At 33.4% G+C, this 12,012-nt stretch overlaps 1 protein-coding gene across 1 annotated transcript in view; it reads right to left on the bottom strand.

Annotated features, from left to right (window-relative positions):
* The window catches only part of Med23 (mediator complex subunit 23), a 45,716-nt gene continuing 33,704 nt past the window's right edge, over positions 1 to 12,012 (bottom strand). Inside the window, 11 exon segments of the mRNA XM_047557439.1 lie at positions 1 to 1,549; positions 3,021 to 3,152; positions 3,856 to 3,976; positions 4,729 to 4,943; positions 5,867 to 5,939; positions 6,617 to 6,782; positions 7,833 to 8,069; positions 8,874 to 9,090; positions 9,509 to 9,679; positions 10,468 to 10,648; positions 10,738 to 10,943. Of these exon segments, the coding sequence (XP_047413395.1) occupies positions 1,382 to 1,549; positions 3,021 to 3,152; positions 3,856 to 3,976; positions 4,729 to 4,943; positions 5,867 to 5,939; positions 6,617 to 6,782; positions 7,833 to 8,069; positions 8,874 to 9,090; positions 9,509 to 9,679; positions 10,468 to 10,648; positions 10,738 to 10,943 (1,887 nt within the window). The 3' untranslated portion in view covers positions 1 to 1,381.

The raw sequence follows: 12,012 nt of genomic DNA, 5'->3' as shown, positions 1-12,012 counted from the left end.
TACTGATTTTCACTTCCTTTATTCTGTTGTGTAATACCAGGGTCACAATTACTCTTAACCAAGGATTTCAAAGCAAAGCAATATAATCCCCAAGTCAGCAAGAATTTACTGAGACTATATTAAAATTAATATTTGGAATCATCTATAACATAAAATTTCTGGTGAACTTTAATATTAAGTCTACAAAAACTAAGTATGCCATTATATAAATTTTAAGCTGAACTTGTATGGAAAATAAAGATTGAGTGTTTACAATAATATTAACTACGAAAAAAATGAGGGTCTAGGAGGAATGTATTTGGAAATAAGAACTTGAATTATAGTTGGTTCAATTAACTAATTCTTTTTTTTAAAATCAGTCAGTAACTCTTAATTCCTATGATAATGTTGGTCACCAACTAGTATAGCACACCACAAAAAGACTGGCAGACATTCATTCAAATTTAGGTCACTGAAGAAATCATACAGTGTATTCATACAATAGACTTTACTAGTTTTCAAATTTTTCACAACGCCATATTCCCCCAAAATTAACAATGTCTTTCAAAAATCTAAAAAACCTCAAAATGTACATTTAAAAATACAAATATTTAAAAAACTTGAAATTATAAAAATTCAAAGATCCATATCATCTGCCAGGTTAGAGTATCAACATGCAAAAGCAACTGATTTTTACAAACAGACATTGGAGAATCACCCATTTAAGCATAATTTTATTTAAATGTATGCATTTTCAGATGTTATGTTCTTACATGGCTTCCAACTCATTTCATTCGGTTAAGTTCAAAGCAAAGGCATAAACTGCCCATCTACCTCGATAGAAACATTAGACTTATTTATTTGGAAATTTACAATAAAAATTTCAAGCCTTAAAAAAAAAAATATGAAATTTTGTTTGCTTCTGCAATGCAATGAAACCCAGAGTCTTTTATTTGATAAAAGCACTTATCCTGAAGAATCACCAAAGGAGATTTATGTATAAAAGGATTTGTAATGACTATTTTACATGTGTTGTGTCTTTAAAGCAAAGTACTTCAAGACTGAATATACAATAATAAAACATAAAAATAAAAACAATGGTTAAAATAGGAAAGACTGAGAATGCCTAGCAAAAGTCATTTGATCACAGATACATCTATGTTCCTAGGGAGCTCTTATTAATTGTTATAAATATGAACAATAGGTAGCTTACTTGATCTCTTAGAGACAAAAATATAGACAAGGAGATGGGAATTATAAGGTATCAAGAGATTCACCATTTGAATCAAAAGAAAAAATATGAACATCTCTGCTGCTTCTACCACATCACTTTAGCATGATCACGTTCAGATTTAACAGATTTGAATCCACTTTCCAAGAGTTACACACAGTAACTCTAACTTCACTGAGTTACTGGTAAGGATGCTGGCACCTGATTAGACTGAGGTGCCGGAGATCCACTATTTATGGCTTGTGGAGGCACTGCAGCTGGTTCCATCTTGCTAATGTGTGTGATGAATCGAAGACGAAGTTTTAAAGCTGGTTTTAAATTACAGATAATCTTCTCTACCTAAGAAATAAAAACCATTAAAAAAACCTTGAATCGGACTTCAACTTTCCACATTTAAAGAAGTGCTTTACATACATTCTGAAACAATAAACTTGGACCAGAAGTTTCAGTATATGCTGTGTGTTTTAACAAAAACACACATTTACATTTACGAGAACATTTTTCCACTTATCTAGTTACACAGTCATCCCACTAACAAAAGCTAGCAGTTTATACTGGAAATTTTATACATGTGACAACTTGATAATCCTTTTAAAGTGCCATCTTCATAGAAGCATCAAGCATAATTATATTTTAAAGTTCTTTGAATAATTCATGTCTGCAACTTTATAAAGCTAATTTTGTTTGATTTTTACTTAGAACTCAAACTACAAAATATTAGGTCTACTATTACTTTAAAATATTTAAGAAATATATATTAAGTAGTTTCACTGTTTTCTTAGCTTTACTCAAATGGTCCTTGACTTTATAAGGGAGGAAATACCAGTCTGCTGGTAATTTTTCTTTTTTGTATTCCTTGTGTCAAAGTTTCTTAGGTTCAAATACAAAGAATATTTATTCATTTTTAAAAGAGCATTTCTTTATTGGTTCTTTCCATGTTCTGTGTTTTAACAAAAGTAGGCACAGAGACACATATTCTTTCTTCCATGGGAGACGTGAATTCTTTTTGACATTCTTGCTGAAACATAAAGGAGTCAATGTTCTCCCAACCTCAGTTCCTAGCCTTAGACTTTGGATTCACATGATTATGCAGCAATTTTCCTTCCTGTCCATTATAGTAAGATGTAACATTCAAATATTGGGAAGGTGGATGGACTATACCTGTCAGCCCCACCTCCTCCCCTCTAAAACAGCCCATATTCCATTTCTCACACATAGGAGAGTTGGTTATGATCCAAGGAGGTCTTTTAGGCTTTTAGCCACATCAGAAGTGCCTCTTCATATGCTGAGCCAGAAAGTGCATCTTTTTGACTTCACCAGAACTCTTATGTTCTTTTTTGTCACACACAGCAAAGCTAATACTTATTCCATATGAAAATCCACCAAATAGTGAGGACATGTATAATTTCCTAGGATGTTTTTCTTCAGGGTAAGCATTCTCACATTCTTTGAATACAATTCATGAGTTAGTCTTTTGACCATCCTGGCTTTAGTCTTCTATTCATTTTGCAATTTAATCAAACACAATACCTCTATGGTCTATTTGCCATACTATACTGTTTCTCCCTAGTGAGATTATTATTAATCCCCTTTTCAGATATTCTATTGTAAATATCAAGGAGTAAAAGTGTGAGAAATTACAACATGTATTGCCTTTACTACCATATCTAGAATAATACCCCCTGTAGCCTTGAAACATTTTATATCAAGGCTCCAATCTTAAAAAAAAAATCACAAACAAAAACACTCATCATATGCTTAAGTTTTCTAAGGCAAGTATCATTAAAAAAAACACGTAAATTTAACTTACTTGTTCTTTCACACTGTCACCAGTAAACATGTATTTCATATGATACAGGAAGTCACAGATGGGATCCATGTAATTTAAATGGGTGCTACACTGGTCTACATTCAGCAGCATGTCATAAAATGCCACACCGATCTATTCAACAAATAATGTGAAATTACTTAAATGGCCAACATAGTTAAATAACCCAGCATGATACAACTGGACTCCGTTACAACGCCATCAAGTGGGATGGCGTGTTTGTTGAGGAAGTGTCACAGTCATGTACCTCTATGCACACAGGAAATACAATGTAGCTTGCATTTACAATGAAATCCACAGTGCAGCAGTATACTCCTTAACTAAAATTTCTCTGCACAAATTAAGTCATTTCTCTTAAAATTAAGAGATAAATGATTCCCTTTCCAGGTACCATCTCTTTAATTTCTGGGGTAACTGCATTCCAGGATTCTTACAATTACATCTTCTTAGTTTTATTTAGCATTTCATGCTTTTAAGATTCTATTCCTGGCTCATTTTCTTTTCTCTACAACATATTAGAAGTTACTGACTTAATTCATTTCCAAGATTATAATTAACTTCTCTGCACTATAAATTCTCAAATGTACTTCCACATCCTTAACTTTTATCTCAACCTTGATGATGAGGTATTTCTTCTTGCATCTCCAAGTGAACATATCTCACATCAAACTCATTATAGACACACTGAGTTCTCCTAAAACTCCTTTTAGATTCTACTAAACTGACTTTACCACTAATGATTGTGACTGGCAGTTTGAAAACACTAGTAAAGAAACTTAAATAGATCCTTTTACAATTACAACAGATTATATTTTACCTCTATCATACATCGAGTTCTCTCCTGCTGAAATCTTTGTAAAAATGGTCCTACAAGATGGTATACATAAAGCAACTGGAATTCAGTCTTCACTATAGGAAGCAGTACTTCAGTGAGAAACCTAGAAGTTGAAGATGAATCTCTCTTATGAATTGAAATCTTTAAATTCTATTAATACAGTATTTACAAAAGTAATAAAGGTATTTACAAAACATAATTTTTTAAAAAAGGTCCTTCTAAATTTGATAACTATTTCTAACTGATCTCACATTTCTCACTAGCTCTTACTTTCATTGTTTATTGAAATAAATTACTTCAGATTTAAAAGTTATCCTTATCAATACAACTATTGACTGACAAAGGTAAATTATTTGAAAGAAAATGATTAATCTCATGTAAATGCTGTTCGCAAGAAATTTGAATCTGCTGGGGATATAGCTCAGTTGGTAGAGTGCTTGCCTTGCAAGTACAAGGCCCTGGGTTCAATCCCCAGCACCGCAAAAAAAAAAAAAAAAAAAAAAAGAAAAAGAAATTTGAATCTGATTAATATCAATTTTAAGGTCAAGAAAAATAACCAGAAAATAGGCTGATATGTCTTTCAATTCAAAAGGCAATTCCTGGGATACAGTCTGGAAACAACATGCATTTGACTAAGCCTCCTGAAATCATAGTGGAAAACTAGATACCAGATTATTACTTTTACACAAATGAGTCAATTTTAAAAAATAATTCTGAAATAAAGGAAGCTTTCTGATGAACCAGGGACTCTACTTAGTTAAAACACTAACTTTGCAAATTATTCTCATCTGTAAATGAGAATTTAAAGAAAAGAAAAACAAAAGGCAAATTTGTTTCAGAAATCATAACACTTACTTTGGAATGAGAGAAAGCTGCCCAATGCTAGAATGGTGCCACACAGCATGTGCTAGAGCTAATGTGTAGCTACAGCTCATCTCAGAGTAGGACTGATGACAAGCAGTGAAGTCAAACAGACGGAATGGATAACCAACCCACTCTGTTTCTGACGTCAAGCTGCGACTGCTGATAACACTCACAATTCGATCATGAAGGACAATCCAATATGGTTCCTTTAAAATCAGAGGAAAGTGGGTGAAAAATACCTCTTACCCAGCATTTGATCCCAAAGCCTATAATACTCTTCCTTTCTAATCCTTTAAGATTTTCTACTTATCCCACTTATTTTCATACAACAGAAATTTTGAAATGCAGCTGGGTGGCTCTGTAACTGGTCAAATTAAGTTAATAGTAAGCTGAGGAAGAAATGTATGTCAGATAGAAGGCTCCACACGTGTTTGCCCAGATTATTTAATACCAGACATTTACCATATAGTACAATGACTTTACCAATAGTTACTATACAGACAACACTAGTACATGTATAAAATTCAGAAATAAATGTTATGTATTTTGAAGATGTTATAAGGAAAAAAAATGATTCACAGAGCTGCATAATCAAACAAGTTTATGGAGTACCATGTTAGACAACATTATTCAAAGAACCAACAGAAAATTACATGATGCTGACTAGATACAAGTGGAGGTCAGAGAAGGGAGACTTCATAGGAGCTGGAAAAGTCAGAGCAGGAGGCCCTAAACTAGCAAAGACTAAATGGATGTTAGAGAAGGTTATGGAAGGGAGAGTACTGGCATAATGTCTTATTCACTATCAGAAGATTTAAAACATGTGTTTCTATCAGCATTATTTGCATGAAAGAAAGACTCTAGATACCTAACATGTTAAATGGTTGAAGCAGATCAGATTCTAATGTAAAAACTAAGGTTGGATAGATAAAGCGGTACCATAAGATGCAGAAATTTGTTAAGGCACACTTTCATTTGATGCACAAAAGGCAAGAAAAAATAATAGAGTCACTGCAGACTTTAAATATAAAGACTAAAAAATACAAAACATTAATTTGCATCATGTCCTTGTATAAACTCATCCTAGCTATATTTCGTTACTAAATATAAATCACTATTATTAACTCACTGGTAGGGCAGTGATGATCAAACCAATTGCATTCATCCAAGCTGTAATGTTCTCTCTTGGTACCAAGGGCTGACTGCAAGTAGATGAAAAAATACAAATGGGAAATTACAAAGCCATTTTATATGGTTGAAAACAGATCTTATTTTGAAGATATATATATAATTCAGAGATTAGCAACAGATTCATGCTAAACAAACAATGGATTTTATTAATGAATAAAAATTTAATATACACAAAAGCCATATGGCTTTTCTTTTCTTTCTTACTTTTATTTTGGTTGTATCCTTTAATAATAATTGTTGGGTGAAAACACTATTTCATTTTATTTATATTTTTTTCAATCTTTATCGCCTACTTTATGCTGATCTTTCAAAGAATTTTTTTCCCCCTTTTCTTTTTGCTGGGAATCAAACCCAGGGCCTCAAGCATGCTAGGGGAGCACTCTACAACTAAGCTACATTCCAATCCCCTGAGGATCCTGAAAGATAATTTTTAGTGACAAGTTAACATTATTCCTAAACTAAAGGTCAAACATGAAATAAAGAGTAAAAGTACAAACAAACCTGGTCAGGTCTCATTCCATTAGACCTGTATCACGAAGATGAGATCAGGAACCAGAAGACAGCTATTAGCCAAAGTGCATCAGTGTCGGGTGGGGTGGGGTGTGCAATGGGTTTGTCTAGCAGCTCCAAATAAAATATCATTCACTTTACAAATAAACAATCTTATTTCGTAAATCAGCATACATACCTTTTCAGTACGACATTTAGAAGGGCATTTCCAACATCTTTGCCTGAAACTGCCAAGGCCATGAGCTCCACACAAGTAACATGCAGAGCATGGGCGGCAGGGTTGGGAAACTCATTAAACCGCCAGTCACAGTTTGGGAAGGGACCAGGAGATTTGCCAGCCATCGGTGCAGAGAATTAAAGCAATAACAACTTTGTTATATTGAGACTGACACATTTGTCTAATGATTTACAGATTTCAAAATGTTTTACATGTAAATGCCTTATTTGTTTATCAGCTTATTTGATTATGAGCTGCCAAGAAGTGATTTATTTATAGTTAGATTAAGAGGCAAATGATAGAAACCAAATACACAAAGTTTGACATGACTGAAATGTACTGATAGCCATTATCTGATCAAATACAACACAAAAACTGCTGGTCTTACAGGTGGGTTATTTTAACAGGGACACTGTAATAGCTACAGATGTAACTAAGGTATCCCTGGGTTTTATCAGCCTATTTCTTTTAATAGTTACTGGGCAAATGTACAAAAAAATTACTCACAATGAGTAATTATTTTACCTCAGCTCATTCATGTAAAATTTCTCTATGTAGTGGTATGGTATGTATGCATATTACACACAGTGTGCTGATAACTGAAAACATGAAATCAAAATGAATTAAAAAGCAAATATAGCTTTTTCACTAAAAAGTAAGTTCTATTATTATGTATTAATTAATTTTTTTTAAAGTATTCAAAAATTTATTTAAAGAAACAGGACTATGTTCTATAGTTTTAAACAGTTACATGTACTATAATGAATAGTATGATTACTTAGAAATAAGATCTTTTTCTTTGAAACCAATCTCCATAAGGTCTGTTTTTAAATGTAAGTATCAATGGAAAGAATTTCAACCTACCTGGCAGGATGGTGCTAATATAGACTTCAAAACCCTTACAGAGGTAAAATTTAATTGATTTTTAGATAAATGGAAGCTGGGCACAGTGGCATGAGCCTGTGGTCTCAGCTACTGAGGAGGATAAGGCAGGAGTACTGCTTGAGTCCAGGAGTTTGAGGCCATCCTGGGACACAGCAAGACCCTGTCTCAAACAGACAAAAAAACCTGAAGACTTGGAATATATAAAAATATTATGATAGAAAAAATTTGTTCTCACAAATAAAAATACTGTTATTTTTGAAGAGTCGGAAAAAAGTCACAATAAAAAGGATATTATCTACTAGTCTGCCAATTAGTTTGCAATAGTAGGAATCATCTGGGACCCAAGGGTTGTCCTCTCGTGGATTCATAGCATACTTCAGGTAAGTGTCACTTAGACACCAGCCCTGTGGTCGATTATCCTTAAGTGAGCCAATGATTGCATGGACAAGTTTTCGTTTGAGATGGTCGCGGTTTCTCAAGTACATTTCATAATAGTGCAAAGTATTATACAGGTAAGTCACTGGCCGATCTGCCAAAAAGAAAACAGATCACCGCAATGTCTACTGGGGTACTGAAAACTATGAAAAATAAGATTACTGAAAAACTCAGATAATAAAAAAATACTTCAAGTGCGAGGCAATTGCATTCAATAAATACTTGAATCATAAGACAGGCAGAAGGCTCCTAATAATACACATAGTTTACATTTAAGGCTGTTCATACTCTGGACTAACAATTCTATTTCTGGAAATTCATTCTGGAAAAATGACATACAGCAAAACTGTCCCTGCTGTATCTTTCTAAAATAGTGCTTTCCATGCCATCATCTTACTCTATAGCTTCTGGCTATTATCTTCAGGTTACAAAATCAAAACTGGCATTTAAGGTGACATTACAGTCAGGTATAATCTCTCTTTCCAGTCTTATTTCAAGTAAAAATTCTCAATTCAGAAGAATGAGGCAATTTTCCTTCAAATATGCCTTGTTTTTTCTCCATGATTTTCCCAAATTACCCCTCCTGCCTAGTGTGCTTCCCTTTCCCTTTTGCTTATACAAATCATATGCATCAAAAATCAAATTCCACCCCATCTAAGAAGTCTGTTAAGATTTGCCTCAGTTCATAGTAATGTCACTCTGCTCTCATACTTTTATTTATATTTTAATGTCATATTTTATACTTTATGACATCATTCAGAGAGCACTTACTCTAAAATACTTCACAAAATAAAACATTTAAAATAAAACCTTTAGAACCACTATTACCACATGGTCATGCCCAGTCTACTTTTGTTCATACAAGTATTAGATGGAATTATAATTTTAAAAAGCTCACCATGAAATTTATATAAGCCTCCTAAGTGATCCAGTAGAGTTTCCAGTGATTTGGATACTGGGTATAACTCTAAAAATCTGTGAATTACTATATCGAATACTGGAAGGAATCGGAGACACACATTTCCAAAATAGATTGGCAGATAGGGGGATTGAATCTGCACAGGAGGATCGACTTGTTCCGCCAGGCCCTCAAAATAGAGCTTTTCTGGATATTTCTGTGGAAGTGAGGAGATGGTAAATGTCTGAGGCATTTTTGAAAGTTCTCTTAAAAAGAGCTAAATAAAACTGAAAATACTGTTTAGATTTTTTTTTTCTTTAAATAAGGTAACTTTCTTTTTTGGTGCTGGGCTCATGCTAAGCGTACTGTTCCACTTAGCTATGACCTCAACTCCAAAGAGGAAATATTTTAATTTACACTGCCTTATATCTTCTTCATTTTATAAGTACTCCAATGTCTACTAAAACTGCAGTTTCAATATGTTCTTAGTTCATTAGAGTAACTATAGGGTCAATTTACTTCCATAGAGATGAGAAAGTAAACAGAAGACCACAGAGAAAAGAGCCAAATCAATTAGCCAAATATCTAAGTATGGTTTTAAAAGGACGACTTGAAACACTAAGTACAATAAGTACCTTGTGATAATTCATGTGCTTGGTATGCCAGTCATTCTGCAGCCAGTGTTCTGGGGAATTTTCCTTCACAAAGTCACTTACTCGATTTCTAAAGTCATTTGGTTTGAGTAACAGCAACTGAATTATGAAGTAACAAACCTGGGCTTCATTTCCTTCATGACTACGCATGGCCTTTGGAGAACAAGAAGAAACTGAATGAAAAATGGCAATCTATGGCAAAAAGTGTTGCTCTGCCACTTGGTAATCTAAATTTCCAAGACAGCAATATCTATCATTAGGATTTCCTTAGATGTCCAGTCTATCCCAAACCAACTGTCACCTAAGTAGATGTGTGATATCTCATTTCCTGGCAATATTTTCCTTATACCTCTTTTACTTTATGATTTACAGACATTTCCCCTAAAATATTATAACTATATTTACATTTATGTTCTACAGCTAATGTCAAAGAACTAAGCCAAGCAAAATATGACATTGTAGCAATTTTTAAAATGCATTATTCCCAACCCGATTCAGTCTTCCCTTCAAATTTTGCTTAAAATAGACATCAAAGTCAGGAGACAAAAAAATATTTGGAGAATGTTCAGTGACTATGAAAAACATTCAATTAAGATTGTAGCTACCAAAGTGAACAGAAATGCAGTGACTTTTTACTATTTCCAACCCCTAGTGGAAGCCACTGAAAATCAACTCAGAGTTTAGCTATTCATATTTTAAAGTATCACAAGACCAGGACTCTGTTTCTTTACTTCCTGTGCATAGAACAGTAATTATTCAAAACACATTTAATGAATGAGTAAATAAAAAATTTGGGAAATCTCTGTTTTTAAAATGAAGTGAAAGCAATGCTTGGTTGTAATAAAAATCTATTAAGTCCTTTGAAGCAACATAGAATAGATCAGTACAAGAATTATCAGTCACACAATTTGACCAAAGAGAATTTAAAAACTTATTCTTACCAGGCAGAGAATTAATCTGTCCAATGTAACAATGTTGTATTTCCATACCATGTCATTAAGAATTTCAATGCACTTATTAAGCTGCTGACCTCCTGCTGATGTAGAGAACTCATATACCAGGAAATCTGCAAATGTTCTCACATGGGCTACCAAGGCCCTGGCTCCAATTCTCTCTAAGACTCTGGAAGGTTGAGAGGAAAAAATAAACTCTATTGCTATATGCATGTAGTGGTTTGTCAAATGGAATGCAAATCTAGGTTCTTGGCTTACCTGTAGCCAATCTGATTAATATGATCTGTGTCCAAGAGCATTTTCCAGAGAAGACAAAGGAAAAGAGGAGGAGAGCCTTGTATGGAAAAGTGGGTAATGATTTCATTTTCATTGGTCATAGACTTCCACTTCCTATACTCCTCTTCAACATTTTTTTTCAGATTAAAACGACTTTCCTGAGGTACATTATTTTGTTTGAAGAATGCCTAAAAGGAAAACCAAAAGTTTTTCACTGGTTATAGTAAAAAGAAAATTAGATAGGGGGTTAAGACACAAGTTCTAGATTTGCTTTTCACATTAATAAACTGAGTTACCTCAAGCAAGTCAGTTAATTAAGGCCTGAATTTCCATATCTGGAAATTATTTTAACTCAAAGATTCCTTTTCTGGAGATTTCCTAAACAGAAATTCCAAGCAAGTGTGAATTCAAACTTTCTGCAATCATTTGTTGCTAATCTTACAAGGGATGGAGGAATAAAAAAAGAAATGTATCTACCCTTTGGTTATATATTTTAGCGTCTCTATAAGGAAGATACACTACACTAGACTTCTCAGAGTGTGGTCCCTAGACCATCAGTACAGTGTCACCTGGATTTTGCGAAAGAAATTCTGGGTCCTATCCAGATCTACTGAACCAGAAACTCCATGGGTAAGTCTAAGTAATATGTAGCTTAGCAAGCCCTCCAGGTGAGTCTGATAAGTTTGAGAACCACTGCTGTAACCCTACTAGAAGTTTTGGAAATGAATGTTCATTGTGCCTTACAATTTTCTCTTAAAATTAGAAGACAGATGTAGTTTTTTTTTTTTTTTTTTTTTTTAGCTTCACTCACTTTATTTTATTTTACTTTTACAGGTTGAATATATTTTATTTTTAAATTTTTCATCAACTTTTTAAATATATTTTCAATACCACTTATTTATTTCTTAATTATTTTTTTATCTTACAGACTGCATTTTGATTCATTGTACACAAATGAGGTACAATGAATCTTTTCATTTCTATGGTTGTGCACAATGTAGATTCATACCATTTGTGTAATTGTACACGTACATAGGGTAATGATGTCTGTCTCATTCCACCATTTTCCGTAAGTAATCTAAAGTTCCTCCATTCTTTTCTCATCACACCCCCATTATATATCATCATCCACTTATCAGGGAAAACATTCGGCCTTTGGTTTTTTTTGGCATTGGCTTATTTCACTTAGCATGATATTCTCCAATTCCATCCATTTATCTGCAAATGCCACAATATTATTCTTCTTTATGGCTGAAT

The sequence above is a fragment of the Sciurus carolinensis genome, chromosome 7, assembly GCF_902686445.1.
Source record: "Sciurus carolinensis chromosome 7, mSciCar1.2, whole genome shotgun sequence".
NCBI lineage: Eukaryota > Metazoa > Chordata > Mammalia > Rodentia > Sciuridae > Sciurus > Sciurus carolinensis.
Note: the sequence above shows the minus strand (reverse complement) of the source record. Positions and strands in the feature narration are given on the sequence as shown.